Here is a 20,808-nt window from a genome sequence, read left to right as displayed (position 1 = left end):
AGAGGCAAGAGTTAATAACTTAACTAAACAACATCATTGTTGTTGCTGATGTTGTTGTTGTTGCTGTTGTTGTTGTCAGGCAGAAGCAAGAAAAAGGTCTGGCAACTGGACACAGCTGTGAGCCCAATTAACAGCACAGTGGGAGACAAGACGGTGGCTAGAGACAAGACTGGGGCTCCAGACACGACCAGAGAGACCAGAGTCTTGCCTACGGTCGAGTCGACTGCAGTTCGAGTCGTTGTTGAATGCGACTATAACCTAATGATTAGCTATAAATCAAATATGCTATTTTCAACATTATTTGAGCAGGAAGTGTGGACGTGATGCAAGCGTCTCACCAAACAGGCCTTAATCGCTCGTTGGCTCACCTGCTTGGCCATCATTAGCCATGATAGAGAGAGAGGGGCAGAGAGACTGGGTGGCTGCGCCCAAGCAGCAGTTGCAGTCAGCCACAAAAGCGAGTTGATTGCATTTTACACCTGTAGCTCGCATTTGCTACAATTATTGCTTCGATCAAGAGTGCAATATATGTATATCAAGAAATACTCAATTCAATGAGCAAGGATATATACTCGCATTCGACATTTATTATATATCAATTGTTAGAAAATAGATCATATGTAAAGCCTCCCATAGTGCTGTTAGATCACGCAAATTTTAGTCATTTGCCTAATTTGTATTTCTTTGGAATCTTCGCTCACCTTTAGTTTGCATGGAAAGACGGCAATCGAGCGGAATTCTTCGCGTTTCTTTTGCTTCAACTCCTCGCGGTAGCTGGTGAACTTATCGAACAGATGATAGATAATGTCCGCTTGGAATATCTTGACACCCAGCGAATCGGCCATTTCCTGTGCCTCGCGCTCCACTTTCACATCGAATGCCAAGATCGTTGCATATCTGTAGAACGAGTGTAGAACGAGAAAGAGTTGGCCAATTAAATCAATAACAAATGATCATCTTACATTACAATTATAATTATAATTATCATCATCATCATCAAATATCAGTAACTATTTGGGTTTTCCTGTCTTTGACTATGTCGAACAGAGCCAGGAAGCGTCAATAATTGAAATGAAAAAGAAGAAGCCGGCGTCTATGCTATCTCTGCTTCTTCTTCTTCTATGCTCAACGTGCTTTCAAAGACAGGAAACAGTTGGCATTAAGTCGATACGTGCCACCCTTTGGAGTCAGCCGACAAGACAGGTTCGGTTCCACACAAATTGTTGAACAACTCGAGAAGGTTCTTCTTATTTTTTTTGGAAAATGAATTTGATGACGAAAATAGTTAGGAAATTATTTATGACTTAGTGTTGGATTTTGGTTGGAGGAAATTTCCAGAAGTGCTTTACTAAGCTAATGAATGAAAAAATCTTAAAATATTGTTGAGTACTCTAGGCATATCGAAAAGCTTTCGAAAATATCTAATTAGGAGGATGAAACGGTAAATAGAGAACACTAGGAAAGAGATCATTTATGGGTAATACATATATATGGGAGAGTGAGTTGATCGTTTGTCTGCTAAGACATCATAGAAAATCATTTATAATAATTTATTCCATATCTAAGCTATGCCTCCTATGACAACATAAAAACTTCTCTCCCTAAGAATCTTTCATTCAATGCTAAAGATCACTCATTTTATTGTCTATATAAATTTCGTTTATATAGTCTATAAATATATTTTCAAATATTTCAAATCAGCTTAAAGAAATTCCACAAGAGAACAAATTTTAATTAATAAATAAAGCTCATTGTTTGTGGATCTTTCGCATTGGGTGGTTAAATATTTTTTTATGTTGCTTTGGAGTGTAAGAGTTGCCATAAAGACAGTTTAAGTTATTTTTTATGATGCTTGTGGCAAGATAAATGTGGACAACCAAGGACGGAATCATCATCATCATCATCATCGTTGTCAGGGAAGACACTTAAAAAACAAACAAACTGAAGAGGAAGAAGCAAAGCAGAGAGAAAAAAACACAAATTTCGTGATCACCTGCAGCGTAAAAAGCCAAATTTTATGGTTAAAAATTCCGCGCGCGTAAGAATCATCAATAAATAAACGGCAACACATAGTAAAAATGTAATATTGTGTTTATAGCCTGCCAGAGAGTGTGCTCTATCCATCTCCCTCGCACGAAGAGCGAGAGGGCAGCCGCAAGAGAGAGAATGAAAAGGGGGGTGGGCTGCAGTGCAGGCTTTAAATGTATTATTGAGTTTATAGCCTGCCACTCACTCATTCGAAAGCACTCCAAAATAGATAGTGGGCGAAAAGGAGCAATGAGAGAGAGAGAGAGAGAGAGAGAGAGAGATCGAGGGTGGGTTGCACTGCTTAGCACAAATGAACTATTAAGTTTATAGCCTGCCAAGCAGGGCTTACAGCCTCAAACTCTCACTCAAAAGCAGTGCAAAATGCAAAGTGAGTGAGTGAGAGAGGGAGAGAGGTGGACATGTCTGAGTGCTTTGCCAATGCATAAATAACTCAAATGGCTGCGCATGCGCAAAGGGCCGGATGCGTTTAGCAGCGGAAACGACGCGTCTATTACATGGGCGTTGATATGCAGATACAAATGTGGCATTCAGATACATTTGTATCTGCATAGCCACACACATTTCTATTGCATTGCTGTTGCCGAAGTTATCGCCTCATGTGAGGCAGTAATGCGAGCATGTGGGCTGAACGAATTGTAAATGTAGCTGCAACAGCAACAATAACGTATCTGAAGCTGTGAATATTATGTTGAATGTATCTGCAGGTATCTGCGAGTGTATCTGTAAGTAAATGTGTCTAAATGAACGTATGCTCCTCTCTCTACATGTATCTATATATAACGTTACTCATCAGCTGCAACTCTAGCTGCGAATGCATTTGTATCTGTGCATCTGCATTCGCTTTGTTGCTGCTAAGCAGAGCACAAAAACAGTTGTCGCTGCAATTGGAAACTTCTCATGCAGCAGCCAAGCGGCAGCGACGCCGCGCTATTTGCAAAAGTAACTCTAATGAGATAAAGCCGCCGTCAAGGCATAATTTTCTTAAAGGGTATCTCTCGCGCACAACAATAAATCATCGGGTATCGCAGGCAGTGGAAAGGAAAGTGCATTCTCTGATTGCCGCTAAATGAATCACTTAACCCAGAGCAACCACAGCCACACGGAGTCCACGTCGGCTATATCAGACACGCTCTTCAAAGAGCCGCACTGCACATTGTTTATAAGTCTTTTGTTCTTTGAGGTGCTGGCGGAGGGGGCCGAGGGAGAGGGAGGACGGGGCATAAGGGAATGGAAATGACCAGTCGCCGGTGTTAATAAAGTTAAGCTGCAATAAAATTGAATTGTTCGCTGAATGCAACATTGTTGTCTCCAACAGCTGATATAATAATGATATGTAGTCTGCCTCCGCTTATAAATGGACCTCAGAGATCGTTAAAATACTGCCGACTGTGCTTAGAGTTGTTAGGAATTTAGTATATTTGGTTAACTTACTGCGCCTCATGCTCCAACATTGTCGAAGCCTTCATCACATCTCGCTTGACCACGGGACCAATGCGAATGGCAGAGTACTGCAAGAGACAGAAGAAAGAAGGGAGAGAGAGTGTACATTAGATTATGAAATTCGTAATAAAAATATGTTTACATTTCAATAGGTGTGCCAAATGCCAAATGCCAAACGCAATTCTGTTGAACCATAATCAAATTTCAAATTCTGACGCAGCAAATAAGGTTACCCAAAAAAAGAAGAAGAAAAAATCCTGATTGTGGGCGTAGGAAGTGCGTAAGAGCAGCCGCAAAGCTAATTAAATGAAACGCACGACATCGATACGATATACGGGTGCTAAAAGGTAAAAGGTAAAAGGTCAACTGACACCTGCAAACGCATTGCTGACGTCAGCACTTAAGCACGCTTCAGCATGGGTCAGAGGGCAAGGGTTGTTCCCCGACAAAGCCCCCGGCCTAAGTGCCCAGCCAGAGACAATGTTCGTCTTTCTCAACAAATTGAATGATTGCGTTGCTTATTTTATTTGATGTTTATTTCTCTGTTCCTCTGTATAGTTTCTCAGTTTGCTTTTTATTACTTGGCTAACCCCTGGTGTTTAGGTCTGCACGTTCCGGTCAAGACTTCCGTTCTTATGCACATCTATTTATCTACATTTCGGGCCAACTTCCTTCGCGCTGCTGATTTCATTAAAAATGCGGTCGCAACGTGTTTATGAATGAAAATTAAGCAATAAGCTCTTCAAAATGCTATCGTGAATATATGTGTGTGTGTTTCTGTGTGAGTGTGTATGTACGATGCAGGAAGAATTACTTCCGTTGTTGTCGTTGCTTTTTTGTTTTCATTTGAACGTATGAACATTTACTCATTCATTCAGTTACTCATTCATTCGTCGCTGGTTCACTCATTCATTTGTATTTGTATTTTTTTTTTTTTTTTTTTTTTTTTTTTTTTTGCTGTACGAATGCAAAGGGTATTCCAGCTGAAGCATGTCAATTTTAACCCTTATGCAGGAGTTCACTTCGACTGCACAAGTATGCAAATAAAGAGACATATAAAACATGATTTCAATTTTCATAATCTGTTTACAATTTTTCGGATTAAATAGTACTTTTATAATAGTCTAGTATGTGCGCTTTCATTTGTACCGCCAGGGTATTTTCTCTTCCATAACCTTGTTTAGTTTCCCAATGTTTTTTCCGCTTGTTTTTATATTGACTGACGTTCTTGTTGTTTTGTTTGGTTCTTGGCAGCAACTACGTCGCATTAATGAAAACGTTGGCATTGTCCACTTCTTCTTCTTCGCTCACTTCCTTCCTTTCATTCTTTTAGTGCCTACATGTACATAGATATACATATAGTACATGCCGCAAAAACATGAGAAAAAGCGCACAAAATTAAATTCATTCATTAAATTCAGCGATACGATGAACACGCCATGGAGTAAGAAAGTGGACTAGCCGATGAGTGAGAGTGAGCGAGCGCAACACAGGCAAGGGGTGAGTAAGAGGAGCGAAGTGTAGAAAGCAACGCATGAGTTAGGGCTAGAGAGAGACAGCTAATTGAGTTGTTTGCAGTACAATGGACTACATTTTTTAACCGTTTTCTTCTTTGTTGTCGTTGTGGCTGTTGTTGTTGTTGTTGATGCGCACTTCTTTTTGACATTCTACTTTTTGCTGCCTAATTTGGTGTTGGCCAGGGGTTTTTATTTTTTATTTTTTGTTCATTCTCTTCTTTTGCGTTTTACGTTATTTGAGTAGCAGCAACAATTGTTAGAATTGCGAGACGAGTAATAAATTTGCTGTTTCAGCTAGCTTTTGCTACTGCTACTGCTACTGCTTCTGCTTCTGCTTCTTCTGCATATTCTCCTGATTTTGCATTTCGTTGTGGGCGTCGTTGCATTCGCATATTTGCATGCAACTACGTCTCGATTACAAATTGTTGCCAACGCTTCGCGCTAAGCATGGCCGAGTGCCTCGACTTGCGAAACTTGCTATAAGTGCGAGTGTCTGTGTCTGTGTAAGTGTTGTTGACTTTTAATTAAAATGCATAGGGGGAATCAAATTACCTACACTACCATAACAACGTATCTACGTACTTGCATATACATGCATACATACATATGTATGTATGTACGTTTATTTGTTTGTAGCCTCTATTCCATGACGTCGTCGCCCGCAGAAGCAGCAGCAGCAGCGACTCACAATTATGGCTAAAGCAGCCACAAAAGTAGCTAAAGCTACAACAGCAACAACTTAGTTGATGGCTGCATAATTACAATTACAGCCCAAATACCTGAATTAAACAAAACTAACTTAGCGGCAGCCATTCCCAAGCTGCATGCGTTTTCTCTCATGCTCTACCATTTGTATTTTAGCTATGGCATTCAGTTTGTTACATGACACAAATTAAGCCTACGCTCAATTTATCACAGAATTGATTCTCTCTTATATATTCTTATATCTATCTCTCCCTCTCTGTTTCTCACTCTCTTTCTCAATATCTATTATTGAACTTATTCTCTTCTCCTATCATATTACATATTGCAGCGTATTCGTTTCGTCTGCTAATATATTCAATTTTTTGGCACATTCAAGATATCTGCTTTTTGCCTTCTTGTGTTGGATTCGCTGAGTGTATGTATATATGTATGTACATATGTATGTGTGTGTGTGTGTTTGGTTATTTCTGCGCAATTTTTCATTCATGAAAGAAAAACGTCACGGACGAGCTAACAGACTCCGACTTGGCTGCTTGTTACGTATTTTTCATTCATAAAAGAAGAGGAAGAAGAAAAAGTAACAGACACAAAGAAAACAAAATTGTGTTGGCATGAATGAAACTTTACTCAGTTGTTGCGGGTGTTTGTGTACATGTCGGTGTGTGTGTGTGTGTGGGTTTACTAATACCATTACCGAAAAAAGAAGAAAAAGAAAAGAGTTGTATAAGCAAACGCAACTTTTTTTATGAATGGCAGCTTGACTAGCTACGACTACGACTTTGCTATATTTGGTTGTAAGCGACGAGAGGCAAATGTTAATGAAGCCGCAGTTGGCAACGGAATTTAAGCACAGATTGCAGGCCAATTGCATAACGGTGCTTGCAACAGCAACTGCAATGTACACAAGCATTGCACCAAAAGCTCTCCCTGCCGTGCCCTCTCTCCCTCTCTTTTGTGGTTATTCCATGTCTGCGTTGTCTTTGGTGTCTCACAAAAATATATACACATGTACATACATACAAATATATTGCAAGCAAATACACTGCGCTCCATAAATCTGCGACCAAAAATTAGATGGCGATGCATACAAGCTGAGGGAGGGCTGCCATAAAAATCGAGTAGCTGCTCATAATACGACTTCCTGCTTTAATGCGTTGGGCAAACATATAGATATGAATATGTGGGTTACTCAGCTCAAATCTAAGCGTTTCCCCTTGACAACATGTACAGTAGATATTGGCATTTTTAACTGTACAACCGTTGCATATTCGTATATCACAAATTGTTAGGTCACCCTCGCGCTGAACTACAACTAGGCTGAAGCTGTATGTTGAAGAGGAAACAAAGATTAGAGAGAGGTTAAGGAAGCAAAAGAAGAATATATACACACATACATATGTATGTTTATACATACACACAGACATACCGTGTTAACCTTAAAATTTTTGCAATTCTTTTTCGAGGCGGTTTTCATGAATATCTGAGAATGCTTTTGCCTAATGGCCTTTGGGTGTGAAATTCGCGAAACCATTTAAATTGAGGGGCTGCTAATGAATTATTGTTATTTGTATAAATATTGTGCGTATTGCTATTATAAGTGAATTATGTTAATCTTCAATCTGTGTATGTGTGTGTGACGCACGCCCCCACTAAACACATGGCCTGCAAGATAAAGATGGCAGATGGGCAGCCAGGCAGCCAGGCAGACAGCAACAAGTGCAATTAATTTTTATGAATAGAAAGCGCGGCTGCTGCTGCTGCTGCTGATGCTGATGCTGATGCTGCCGTTGCGCCCTGCCGCGTCGTGTTTAATTTATAGAAATGTATAGCAAATGTTTATTTGATCAATAAAATGAATTATTGTACGCGAGCAGATGTGCGTGTGAGCGAGCGAGAGCGGGAGAGATAAAAAGAGGGAAAGCTTCTGTTCAGTGTACAAACAAGCAAACTGTCTGCCAAAATGAATGAAACAACCGAAATGAACAACAACAACAGCAAACCCAACAGCCAATAAGCATCATGGGGGCTGCAATTAAGCAGAGCGCAAGTGCCAGCAGCTGAGAGCGCAGCACAACGAATAGAGAGAGCGAGAGAGAGAGCAGGCGTGAGCGAATAATGAATGTATGGGTATGCGCATGTGTGTGTGTGTAATTGATTTGTTTTCCATACAATTTATTGCCTGTCTGCTGCGTGTGCTCTTTTTTCTTCTTCTTTTTCTTAGTGAAGCGTGTTTCAGTTTTTTTTTGGCGACACTTGCGGAGCTGGTTATTGTTGATGTTGTTGTTGCCATATGAAATGCGCTCAATGAAATGATGAATGGGCACTCAAGCAAGACAGAGCGAGAGAGAAAGAGCAACAAGCAGCCCATCAATTGAAGCCGAGCTCATCAAAAAGAGAGCCGCACTCACTCTCTCAACCAATTTTTGTTTTGTTTTGTATCTATTTAAAGTGTCGATTGTTTTCAGCTCGGACGTTGTGCCGTAAATTAAACCTAAACGACTTTTTAACGCGAATGGCAATGTCTGAAATCAATGAAAAACGTATTTTATTTTATTTTATTTTTCTCTCTTTTTTTTTTTTTTTTGGCTGCCGCCAACAACAGCAAACATACACACAACAAGACACTTAAATGACAATTTCCGGTCAGTTTGGTCAGAGCCAATATAAATTGGAATCCCTGTTCGTATTTCATAGCGTGGGTGCTTCAAATAATTACTCGATCTTCATGAAAAACACACACAAACACAAGTTTAGATAAACAACTAGATATATATAAGTAGTTTGATCTGTTATGATATTAATGCCATATACGATTTCTCGATGAGAGCGCGAACTACTCTATAAATAAATTTAAGAGTGGAAGAAGACGAGCTAGTTATATAACTATGTAAGTACAATATAAATCTTTGCTGTAGATTATAAAATTACATGTATAACAACTATACATATATATATAATATTATAATATTAACAAGAGTTTGTTATACAAGAGTATAAGCGAATTACAAGCATTGGAACTGCAACTGTATAACTAGATATAAACTTAAGTATAACAATATAGTATTACAACAATACTCGTATACCAACTAGCATCTAGCCAAGTCAATCTGTTACCTAATCCACATTCAAACTAATATGCCCTCTCTGAAAGTTAATTAAATGGTTGACAAGTGACATTTGGTATTTGCGTCGGCGCTAGTTAGTTACTAAATTTGGCTTAAACGAAGGCGGAACTTGTTACATAGCCGGCCGGCCCGCTGCCCACATAACCGACACTCAACTCAACTCAATTCAAGTCATGAATGAATGAATGAATGGCAATCAAGCCGCTTGCTGTCCGTCCTCGTCGTCTGTCCATTTGTCACGCTGTCAGTCCGTCCGACATTTTGCCATAATTGATTTTTGATGCAAACGCAAAAAAAAGTTGACGGCGACAAATTTTTGCGTTCCAAATGTGTAAAACGAACTAAACCATATGAGTGACTTGCTAGAAGTGGGAATGCTGGAAGTGCAGTTACCCTATAGCAAATTTAAATATTGTATTTATTTTATTTAAGCTGGTATGATGGAATGGATGATGGAAGAGGAATTATCCTGGATCGAGAATGCATTCTCGAAGAGTTTTCTCTGTTTCTCTTGAAATAAAATGTAATGTATGTAGAGTTACCTTATCTCATATATCTCTCCCATATATCACTAGCAATTAGTCTATAGTAGAGTCAATTGCTAAGCTAGAATTCATCCCGAGTACACTTAGAGATCTCATTGCATCTCAATGATTTACATTGAATAGCTGAGATCACAATTAATCACCTGCCACAGCAACGTTCCACTTTACTTGCCACGCAAAGTGTGTTTTTGTCAACTGTTATACGCCTCTGACTAGCATTATGTAAGCTTTTATTAGCCAATTTGCATAGTTGTTGTCTCCGTTGCGTTGGCGTCTTGGATTTGGCTTTAGACTCGAATTTGGAGGCTTTGGAGCAATGATGGGAAAACTTTTCGCAGCTGCCTGCATAAAAAGATGATGAAAATGTGCTGATGAGACTGTGGGAAACCCTATAACGCATGTGGGCTGCCCTTAATGAGCTTGTAGTGTTAGCTAATTGACTCGGATCTTGCTCTGTGGGCCCGAACTAGTTTCCGAGACTACCTAAAACAAACTAAAACTGAACTAAATATAGAATTGGATTATGGAATTAGTTTAGAGTTCCGTGAAGTTATGCCATTTTTCACAATTACAATATAGACTATTCAGTTCATATACATTTTATAGCAAAGTATATAAAATAGTAATGTGTTGCTTGAAAGAGAAGTGTGTTATAATACTAATGGTAATAGAATAATAATTTGTATTACATATACTACAACATATATATATATATATATCGTATAACAATAGTCCTGTTAAATATACAATACTATAGTATAGTACATTATTAAGAAAATTACAGCAAGTCCAGATTGCTCACAAGAAATTCTTATTTTCTTGCAATGCAATAAGAAATAATAATAACGGAAATATCTGATTACACTATCGGCATATCATACCTATATTTATACACATACATATATATTTATATATAAATATACAGAAAGATATAAATTCTATTTATTTTTGTTACTTCCGTTCAGCATTTCCGCTGCCTGGCATTCAATTTGAATATTCAAACGTGTTCTTTAACACAAACAAATACGAAATGCCAATAAAAATATATCTGATATATACACATATCAAGCATTTACATATATATACGATTATATAGAAATCATTTGGACTGGCATCAAATAGCCAGGCATCAAATGGCAAATGCCTAAGAATTCATTCATAAAAGCTTATATTTAATTATTTAAGCTATATATATATATATATGTCTATAGAGTCGCCATAATCATTCAGTTACATACATACATATATATGTGTATATTGATATATTTATGTGGTTATATGTAGCTGCGTATGTAGCATGTCTCCATATATACAAATCCAATTACATATATATGTATATATAGAGCGCAAACTATTTTAGTTGATGTTCAATCTTTTCGCAATTGGTGTGGGGGGCGGGGAAGGGGTGGATGCGCTGAAGATTCTATGCTTTGGCTCTTTTGGATGGGGCAGTGCGTGCTGTTGGCTATGCGCCCGCCTTTTGGCTGCTTGTTGCATGAATCATTCCGAATGTGGCCGGGTTTCTAGTTGTTATTTGTTATTGCTGTTGCTCCCGCTGCTGTTGCTGCTGCTGCTGTTGTTGTTGTCGCTAATGTTGTTGCAACTATTTGCACCGCATTTACAAAAATACATTTTATGTTTACGCCAACAAACGGCGACGTTGTCTGCCGCGCTGGCTACGCAGACTGCGGGCTGCGATCTCAGCAGCAACAGCAGCAGCAGGAGACGGAAACGCAGGTGGCGACTGGCGACTGCCAACTGAGGAGATAGGGAGCAGCAGAGCGGTGGAGCTCGAGGAACTGCGAATCGGGGAATCTGGTCACTGAGATTTAGGCAGACGCCGCCATCGCCTCATGCACTCATAATTTTCCAAAAATACTCTTCTGTGCGACAATTTACAACTTTCTCTTCTTGTTGCCATATTTTACAAAAAATGTTGTTTTTGAAAATAAGCTAAAAAAAAAGCCTAAAAAAGTTTTCTGTAGCTATTTTTGAAAATTTGTCGGCTGATTGAATACTTTGATTATGGTTTCTCTTTAATTGCAATTACTCTATGTAGATCTATTAGTGTAACTATAGTCTATGACATATATTTTTACATAGACTATGAAGTAATTATTTATATAGACAAAATTATCTACAAGAGAGTTCGAGTTTTATATAAATTATCTCAAATTAATATACAGACAGAATCAGTCAGCTCAAGAACTAGAAGAGTTTACTCTTGTCTATCTATAATATTCCCATTTTACCCATAAATTCTCATATAATAAATAAGCTTATATCTTATATTTGAATTATTAAATAACTAACTGATTTAGCTATCCATAATTATGCCAACATAATCGCTATTCCACAAAAGTTTCCTCTCCCATAAATTATTCCTTCATTTCTAAACTCTTCACTTACCGGAATCTTTGAAGTGCGTAAAAATTCGAGCAGAGCTTCCAAGGAGCCTAGAGTCGAGGCTTGCACATAGACGCCTGATGGAGCCAATTTGATGTGGCTTAAAGCGCTCTTCAGTTCGCGGGCAACTTCTTCTCTGTAAATAGAAATGAGTTACATAAGCGAGTGCGCACATATATATTACAGATTTTCAGATATAGCACTATTACACACTCGGCTATAATAAACTATATGAAAATTCGTTTCACCCACTTGCATATTTCGATTTCATCCGGTTTGTGCGCAATAAGCAAATTGATGCCAGCAATTGCCTTCTCCAGATCCTTGGCGGCTATCTTAACACCCTGAGCGGCCTTCACCTCCTTGTACTCCACATAGGCATTCTTCACACGCAGCTCCTTCATGGGCTGTGGCATGAGCAGTGAGCGAATTTGAGTAACTATCGGTCCATCTGTGCCGGCCAAGATCATGGTCTGACCCTCGCGGAGTCTGCCATTGATCAGAATGGCATCGATGGTAGTGCCCAGACCAGGTATGGCCTTCACTTCCAGCACTGTGGCCTGCAGCTCCTCGGAATACATCAAACGCTTGGCCAACATGTTCTGGCAGAAGTCCGTGATCATGAACAGCAAGTTGCCCATGCCCTCGCCCGTGATGGCGCTCGTTGGCACTAGGGAGATATAGGTCTTGGGATCCTTGTTCTCATAGAACAAAGCTGCATTCAATCCTTGCTCAGCAAATTGCAGAATTACATCCTTTGTGCGCTGTTCAAACTCCAGCTGAGTATTCGTCTGCTGCTCCTTGATCACATCCCTGACATCGCGACGTGCCAGGACCTTCCAGTCATAGAGTCGATCGATCTTGTTGAGGGCCACGATGAAGGGGCACTTCTTCTTCTTCAGCAGCTGTATTGACTCAATTGTTTGCGGCTCCAGGCCGTGCATAATGTCCACAACCAAAATGGCAATATCACAGAGAGATGAGCCACGATTGCGCAAATTACTGAACGACTCGTGGCCAGGTGTGTCAATGATCAACAAGCCGGGCAAGCGATGCTCGAAGTTGGCTGCATTCTTGACATATTTCGTCTGCTCCTTGATGGCATCGATGGGCACATTGGTGGCGCCAATCTGTTGTGTAATGCCACCCGCTTCTGAGTCTTGTACGTGAGTGCGTCGCAACTTGTCCAGAATCTTTGTCTTGCCCGTATCGACATGGCCGAGCACACAAACAACGCCTGCTCGCAACTCGTCTGTGGTGCGTTTCTTCTCAGCATCCCCTTGTCGTTTGATGATGCGTGCCTCTGCACGCAGACGTCGCGACTCGGGATCGTTGGCCAACTGATTATCCTCCTTTTCGGACTCTTCACTCTCCTCCTCCGACTCATCGCTGTCATCGTCGGTGTCATCATCATTATTATCGGATTCGCCTTCATCCTGCGGCTCATTTTTGCCGTTGTTAGTGGTTGTTGTGGTTGCTTGCGAAGATTCCTCCTCTGGTTCTGCCTCGCTATCTGTAGCATCCCAGCTCTCTTTAACCACCTCCTCCTTGACCGCCTGCTCAGCAGCTGCTGCAGCGGCGGCCGCTGTTTCAGCTGCCTTTTGTGCGTCATCCTTGGACTCACCAGCGCCTTCATCCTTTGGCCCTTTCTTCTTGTTGGGGCGTATGCGTGTGCCTGAAGGTATTTAAGATTATTGACTACACTATCTAACTATCCAACGTCACAAGCTCACCTGGTCTAGTTCCACGCTTGTCATTTGGATCAGGTATTTCCAAGCCCTGCGCCTTAAGTGATTCGAGCAGCGCCTGTGCTCGGGCACGATCTTCCTTCTGTTTTTTGGTCAGAAGTTTGCCTTCGGCCTTGAGACGAGCCTTGCGTTCGGCCTCCTTTTGCTTCTTCTTCTCCTTGCGTTCAGCTTCTATGCGTAGAGCCTCCAGACGCGCCGCTTCGCGCTCTTCTTCGAGACGAATGCGCTCTTCCTCAAGCTTTTGCAAGCGCTCCTCTTCCTCTTTGCGCTTTTTGAGCTGCTCCTGCATGGCAGCCACAATCGCAGCAGACATGCCCTTCTTCTTGGTGTCCTTTTTCTCATCCTCGGCCTCAGCTTTCTTATCCTTTTTGCCTTTTTTCTTACCCTTACCCGCCTTGGAAGTATCTTCCGAAGCTTCTTCAGCTTCGGCTTCAGCCTCAGGCGCTGCCTCCTCGGACTGAGGCTCGGGCTCGGGCTCGGGCTCTGGTGGTGCCACTGGAGCTGCCGCCGGCTTTTGTTTCGGCTCTAAGGCTGCTCGCTGTTTGGCTAGCGCCGCCTCTCGCTTTTGTCGCTCCTTTTTCTCTTTCTTCTTTTGAGCTGCTGTCTTCATGCCGCCTCCTTCATCATTCTCATCATCTTCGGCTTCAGCTTCAGCTTCGATCGCTGTTGCTGCTGCTGCTGGTGCTTGCTTCTTGCCCTTCTTCGACTTCTTGCTAAGATCTTCCTGCTCAGGCTCTGCTGCTACTGCTGCTGGAGCTTCTCCTGCATACTCTGCCTGCAGTGCTGCTAGCATCTTATCCAAGTCCTCGTCATCATCTTTGCCCTTGCGCTTTGACTTTTTGCCCTTCTTTTCGTTTTTCTTCTGTGGCTTAGCAACCACCTCTTCCTCCTCCTCCTCCTCCTCGGGTGAGTCTTGTGCAGCGGGCGGTTCTTCATCATCCTCGTCATCCATCAACAAATTGAAAGCGGATTTCTTGGCGGGCTTCAGATCGGGTGCCTCATCAGCGGAATCATCATCCAAATTTTTAGACTTGGGCTTGCCTTTACCTTTCACACTTAATTTTTTGACAGCCCTTGTAATGGTCTCTACTGGCGCATCATCCATGATGTCGCTGCCCTCATCCGAAGCATTGGCATTTTTGTTGTTCTTTTTCTTGTTCTTGCCCTTCTGCTGGTTTTTCTTATTGTTAGCGTTCACTTGATCGTTGTCCGATCCTAGGACTGCGGTTTCACTAAACGGTAAAGGAAATGCGATTTGTTTTTAATAGAAACTTTGCCAACGTTGCCATCGTGGCAACAACATCAACAACAACAACATCCATGGTACTTACTTTTCGTCTGCCGATGAAGCACCCTCGACGTTGGTCAATATCTCTTTCTTGCCCTTTTTAGCTTTAACCATCTTTCCTGTCGTAGTCTCAACACGCTTCTTCTCTGAACACCCACGAAACGCCGAAATGAACTCACTATTGAAAATCTAAAACACGACGCAGAGGTAAACGAAGACAGCGACGACGACAACCACGAGTGTTTGTATCCTGATGTTACACCCAAAATGAGTATCTGATGCTGTTTGGTCTGCTCCCGTTTGACACAAGTTGAATCCTCTGCTGGGCGTTAGATCCACAATTTCTATCCTTCGCTAAATACAAATTTATGAATTTTTCTTTGCACGCCGATTTGGTTAGCGAATACGATGCACCTGTGATAGGGGTGAACAAATAGACGATTCCAATATCGATAGCGTTTATTATCGATAGTGAAGATATTAGTATTATTTGCTGCGGCACCAATAGAAACTTCAACTACTAAAATGTAAGCTAAAATCGCAATTTAATTTGTAATCAATTAAATCATAACAAAACTTTTAGTAAATCGTAATGCTTGGAAATTCATCCGCTTTAGTTCACCATATGCTTTTGTCATTTTTTTAAATTTGTACAGTATATCGTAAATAGTTCTTTTTGCACGACTGTTATTAACATTACATGAGAGTGTTGTCTTTGGGCGCCAAGAACATATGTTTTACATTTTGTGGATTATGTTTACGTTTTTGGTCATGTGGGTCGCGTTCCATCAGTTTCGTCTGGAACTTCGAAGTTTGCAAACGCCGATTTAAGGTTTTCGCGAAGAACGTAGAAGAAAAAGTATAAATTAAGCACATTTAACGCCTTTATAGGTAAGTTATAATTATTAAGTATTCAAATTGTATACTTATGAATAAGAAGTTAATTGTTGAGAGTAATACGTTTCTCTTTTACTTATGAACTTGCAGCGCAAGGCTTTTTCTGGTATTTGAAGAGTGCCTCATAGGATTATGTCGATTATGTCCGGCGACGCAACAGGCATTAACGAGAGCAACAATACAGCCAGCATTTCGGAAGGCAGCAGCAATAGTGCTGAGGTCTGTTGAAATTTGAAGCCTGTTCGCTCTTTAGTTTTGTGTATACGAATTAGAACTTCATTTTTTTTCAATCCTCTCCCTCTGTCTTTATCCATCTATCTATCTCTCTTTCCCCACCGCTATTCAGATCAAGAAGCTCGACAGCCAGCCCACAAACAAAGTCATTTCGTTAATAACAAGCGAGAGCGGATATAAAGAGGAATCGAACGACAGCCATTTGAATCGTCTGCAGTTTCTACGAAACGAACTGAACTATATCAGCGAAACGGACTGGATGTACGATAGCCTTGAAAAGAAGCAACAGCAATAAGAAAAGTTTAGTGTAGAGAGCAAGCGAATAGGGAACGCGCGAAAGGAGAAGTGTAAAGTAGAGGCAGCAAGAAATAAAAATTAAAAGCGTGTAAGGAGGAAGCAGGAACGTTCGAGAAGAAAAGTATAAAAGGGAGAATTGAAAGTAAAAAGGAAAGAGGCCGATAACATTAGAAAAGAAAGAGAGAGGGTAATGAGCTACAATCAAAGCGAGAATTGAAAGTAAAGAGGAAAGGAGTCGATAACACTAGAAAAGAAATCGGAATCATTGCGAAAAATCCGGCAAGAGCTTACACGTGTAATTGAGAAACGGAGCGCAACAATTGTCGGAAATTAAATTAAAAATGCTTTCGTTTTGGAGTCGAATTTTCCACAACTGCGAAAAGGAGTTGCAGCAGAAACGCGATCTGCTTGCTTTAGAGCATGATTTCCTAGACCAAGAGCCCGTCACTGAGAACAGTGAGAGAAAACCCGAAGAGACGAGTCGCAATGAAAACGGGAAAAGCAAGGAATCTTCCACTACGTGCTCGTCTCGCAAGGGCATCATCACACATTTAACTGATCAAACTGGCATTATAGACAACATTTTCAATTTTCAAAAGCATATTGCAGCAGAGCTCTTCGAGGAGCTGAATGTGGGGTGTGTAATTGAATATTTAGTGTATGAGCAGGAGCACGGTGAGAACAAGGTAATCAAAATACAAAAGATTGTCGAGCACTCGTGGGAGAAGACAACGGAGGACAAGGTGAGCTACATAGCCAGAATAGATCAAGGTCATGTAATAATTATCTATTAATCATAAGGTTAAGGATGTGTTGGAAACCTTAAAGCTGGATAATCCAACCTATTTCAATATGCAACTGCGAAACATTTTGGGCATCATTACGCAGCGCCAGCCCTCGTCAATTGTGGTGGATACGGATTATGGCGAGTTGACTGTTCAGTTGGACAGCATTGAAACGACCTTCTTACCCAGAACGGGTGATGAGATTACGCTGGAGTGCCAAGTGCAGCTGGACGAGGGCTATGTGGATCAACAGGGCGAAATACTGGAGGTGAAGAAGATGTTTCCCACACGCATCGAACCGAAGCAGCAGTGCACCGTCGAGCGGGTCTTCGAGGAGCTCACAGTGCTCTCATCGCAGGCCTATGTACTCAAGGAAGATGTGCCAATAGGACTTCAATTGCATCTGGGCGACATTGTCCAAGCAGATCTGATCGAATGCAAATATGTAAGAGAGTTGAAGTTCATTTAAATATAAATGTAGTCTCTGATAATTATTTAGAAGAGTATTAAGTAGCCCATATATGTTTTCTGTTCCCACAACAAATCAGGCGAAATTTTCTCGACGTGCCATTAAATTGGTTCAGCTGGAGAAGAACTTTGGCCAGATCACGAAAAATCAGATAAGCACCTCGTGCAGCAACAAACGAGCCGTCATCGTCGAGGGCGTGGAACGCTTCATCTATACGGAACAGTGGAAGAAGCACCGTGTGACACTTCGCATCAGAAATGTGGGCAAGCGGGACTTCGAGCTGCGCTGCATTAAAATACCAAATTTGTCGGATGCACAGATCAGTGTTGTGGAGCCTGTTAGTTCGCGCACCATAAAAATGGGCAACCAAATTTCGCTGATCTTCGAGGTGCACACCAAGTTCATTGGCGAATCAAAGGAGTTGTACTGCTTGCAGTTCGATACGTTTAAGTTGACTCGCTTTCTGACCGTTATCGTCTGTGAAACGAATGAGGAGGCCATCGAGGCGAACCGTCGTCTGATTGCCTCCCAGCAGCTGGTGGTTACTGGACGCAATGCACGGCAGCGATCCCGCTTCTATACCTATCAGGTCCATTCCAATAAATCTCCATTGGTGCCGGGTGAATCGATAGCCACCAAGCGCCGCTTTGTGCCGGTGCATCTGTTAAGCTATGATGTGCCGGACAAACTGTGCAAAATAGTGCTTAAGACGGAGGTGGTTCAGAATGTGTGGGATCTCTTGGGCGATGAGTATCCGTTTTTAAATGAGAACTTTACGTTTACCAACTATGCACAGCGCTTTTCAACTTTGTTGCACCTAGAGGAGATTGACTACAGCATTAGCTTTCGGAACTATGACCGCGAGCGAGCTCACTTCATTCGCGAAGGTGAATATCTCTCGCTACATATAGAGAATCTTGCCGAGCGTCGTCCGTCGCTGGTACTGGGCGACACGGTGAATGCGATCAATCCCTGGTTGGAGCCGGACAGCAAGGATAACAAGTTGTTCCAGGGCGTCGTGCACAAGGTTCTCTTCGATAGAGTGCATCTAAAGTTTCATGCCAACTTTCAGCAGAAATACAATGGCGAGGATTATCGTCTAGAGTTCCACTTCTCACGCTTCTCCTTTCGGAAACAGCATCATGCTGTATCCCACATTTGCGACAAAATGGGCGAAAACTTTCTGTTTCCTAGCAAGATTAACAAACGCGACCAAATTCAACTGGACATCACGCTCAAGGATGATGAAATGTATCTATATAATCAGAAGCTAAACTGGTTTAACCCCTCACTCAACCACATCCAAAAGCGGGCTGTTTACAATGTGCTGAGGGGCGAGGCGCATCAAATGGCTTATGTCATCTTTGGACCACCAGGCACGGGTAAAACTGTAACCCTAGTGGAGACCATCTTGCAGCTGGTGCGCAATGTGCCCAGCGCGCGTCTCCTTGTGGGCACACCATCTAACAGCTCTGCTGACCTAATCACCAAACGCATTATCGACAGCAAAGCCTTGAATCATGGCGACTTTGTGCGCCTCGTCTCGCAAAATCAAGTGGAGAAGGATCTTGTGCCGCCAGATCTAGCGTCCTACTGCGCTACAGTCGACATAGGCAGCATAGACGCCACGCACGATAGCGTAAGTTTCCCCGATATATGTAAAATTGCATATTATTGAAATTCCATATTTTGCAGATGATTGTTACGGACGCTGGATTGAAGCTGCGCTGCCAGGCTAAGTTTCTGGGCAAGCATCGGATTACAATCAGTACTTGCACTACCCTTGGCAACTTCATCCAAATGGATTTTGCGTCGGACCACTTTACGCACGTCCTGATCGATGAGGCGGGACAATGCACAGAGCCCGAAACAATGGTGCCAATTGTCCTTCTAGCCAAGGAGCGCAGTCAGGTAATCCTGGCCGGGGACCCTTACCAGCTGCAAGCTATTGTGACCAGTCGCTATTCGAGCGAAATGGGTCTGAATGTTTCCTTTCTGGAGCGGCTGCTCCAGACTCCGCCGTATCGCAGGGACCTGCAACGCTTTCCCCACAGTTCCGGCTACAACCCATGTGTGCTGACCAAGCTGCTGTACAACTATCGCGCACTGCCCTCCATCATGTCTGTGTATAGTAAACTCTTCTATGACAACGAGCTTGTCTCCATGGTCTCCGAAAAGGATTCTCGTGAGGCGCATACCCTAGCCAAACTGCAGACAATCTTTGAGCCCCATTTGGACATGCCGCGCACTCATGGCACTTTCTTTCACGGCATATTGGGCGAAAATATGCAGGATATGGATTCGCCCTCCTGGTTTAATCCAGCAGAAGCTCGCGAGGTCTTTCTACTGACCATCACGTTGTATCGTCACAATGTGCATCCCGATAATATTGGCATTTTGACACCTTATGCCAAACAGGTGAAAACTCTGCGCTCCATGTTCATTGCTGCCGACGTGAACATGCCCAAGATTGGCTCAGTGGAGGAATTTCAGGGTCAGGTAAGCAGTTGGCGGTAGAGTTGCCAAAGTTTATGTTTAATTTTCTCATTTTGTCTTCTAGGAGCGCGACATCATGCTTATTTCCACGGTGCGTTCCTCTGAGTGCAATCTGAGATCTGATGCGCGCTTTAATTTGGGCTTTGTACGTTGCAACAAGCGTATGAATGTTGCCATCTCACGTGCCCGTTGTATGCTGGTCATCTTTGGTAATCCTCTCCTGCTCTCTGTCGACGATTGCTGGCGCCACTTGCTTCTGTTCTGTGCGAACAACAATGCTTACTTTGGCTGTGAAATGCCAGAGTCGATTTGTCAACAAGGCGAGGAATCGGATGACGGAAATAATTCGGATTGCTCCGATTGCTCTGATTTGGTGCCTTAAGGACAATGGACCATGTCTACTAAAAAGTTCCTGAGCCTGCTAGATTTATCCAAAGTCTCGAATATTTAAAGACAAAACTAACATGAAAACCTGACGAAATTTTTTACTTTTTTATTCTTACGTGCATAGATATGTAAGCATTCCACATTGACTTAACAATTTACCTAGAATTACTGAAGTTGAGCTTCCAAAAAACTTTGTACTTTTTCAAAACCAATAAAGTTTGCTTTATTTTTTGGACGGGGCTTTGTTTTGATATTTAGTGATGAATTATTTTTGTGAGTCGTAGCACGATAAACATTTTCTGACCGAGTCGTGACTCACGAAGTAATATGTTTTGCAACACGCCACCCAAGCGCTAATGATAGATAATATTCTTTAATAATTGATTTTACATCGATGAGACATTCTTACTATAATTATAT

General features: G+C 41.8%; 3 protein-coding genes across 3 annotated transcripts in view; 2 read left to right on the top strand and 1 right to left on the bottom strand.

Annotated features, from left to right (window-relative positions):
- The window catches only part of eIF5B (eukaryotic translation initiation factor 5B), a 31,342-nt gene extending 16,066 nt beyond the window's left edge, over positions 1-15,276 (bottom strand). The window contains exons 1-6 of the mRNA XM_089467461.1: positions 14,867-15,276; positions 13,521-14,767; positions 12,040-13,462; positions 11,791-11,923; positions 3,481-3,557; positions 702-897 (exon numbers count right to left, since the gene is read on the bottom strand). Coding sequence (XP_089323587.1) covers positions 702-897; positions 3,481-3,557; positions 11,791-11,923; positions 12,040-13,462; positions 13,521-14,767; positions 14,867-14,937 — 3,147 coding nt within the window. The 5' untranslated portion in view covers positions 14,938-15,276. The remainder of the gene's footprint in view (positions 1-701; positions 898-3,480; positions 3,558-11,790; positions 11,924-12,039; positions 13,463-13,520; positions 14,768-14,866) is intronic.
- A 278-nt stretch (positions 15,277-15,554) lies between these two features.
- Positions 15,555-16,249, top strand: LOC149269062 (uncharacterized). The gene is made up of 3 exons (XM_089467473.1): positions 15,555-15,714; positions 15,811-15,939; positions 16,067-16,249. The coding sequence occupies exons 2-3, from the start codon at positions 15,853-15,855 to the stop codon at positions 16,247-16,249; spliced, it is 270 nt and encodes an 89-aa protein (XP_089323599.1). The 5' UTR covers positions 15,555-15,714; positions 15,811-15,852.
- A 343-nt stretch (positions 16,250-16,592) lies between these two features.
- Positions 16,593-20,623, top strand: armi (probable RNA helicase armitage). The gene is made up of 5 exons (XM_018006084.2): positions 16,593-16,994; positions 17,053-17,481; positions 17,585-19,144; positions 19,201-20,004; positions 20,066-20,623. The coding sequence occupies exons 1-5, from the start codon at positions 16,593-16,595 to the stop codon at positions 20,381-20,383; spliced, it is 3,513 nt and encodes a 1,170-aa protein (XP_017861573.1). The 3' UTR covers positions 20,384-20,623.
- Positions 20,624-20,808: the final 185 nt, after the last annotated feature.

Source organism: Drosophila arizonae, chromosome 4 (assembly GCF_054131065.1).
Source record: "Drosophila arizonae isolate 15081-1271.41 chromosome 4, UAZ_ARI_1.0, whole genome shotgun sequence".
NCBI classification, from domain to species: Eukaryota; Metazoa; Arthropoda; class Insecta; order Diptera; family Drosophilidae; genus Drosophila; species Drosophila arizonae.
Note: the sequence above shows the minus strand (reverse complement) of the source record. Positions and strands in the feature narration are given on the sequence as shown.

Coding starts and splice junctions, on each gene's coding strand:
- armi (XM_018006084.2), top strand. CDS start 16,593: ATGCTTTCGTTTTGGAGTCGAATTTTCCACAACTGCGAAAAGGAGTTG. Junction 17,482..17,584: donor ATCTGATCGAATGCAAATAT/GTAAGAGAGTTG, acceptor ACAACAAATCAG/GCGAAATTTTCTCGACGTGC. Junction 20,005..20,065: donor TGGAGGAATTTCAGGGTCAG/GTAAGCAGTTGG, acceptor TTTGTCTTCTAG/GAGCGCGACATCATGCTTAT.
- LOC149269062 (XM_089467473.1), top strand. CDS start 15,853: ATGTCGATTATGTCCGGCGACGCAACAGGCATTAACGAGAGCAACAAT. Junction 15,940..16,066: donor GCAGCAGCAATAGTGCTGAG/GTCTGTTGAAAT, acceptor ACCGCTATTCAG/ATCAAGAAGCTCGACAGCCA.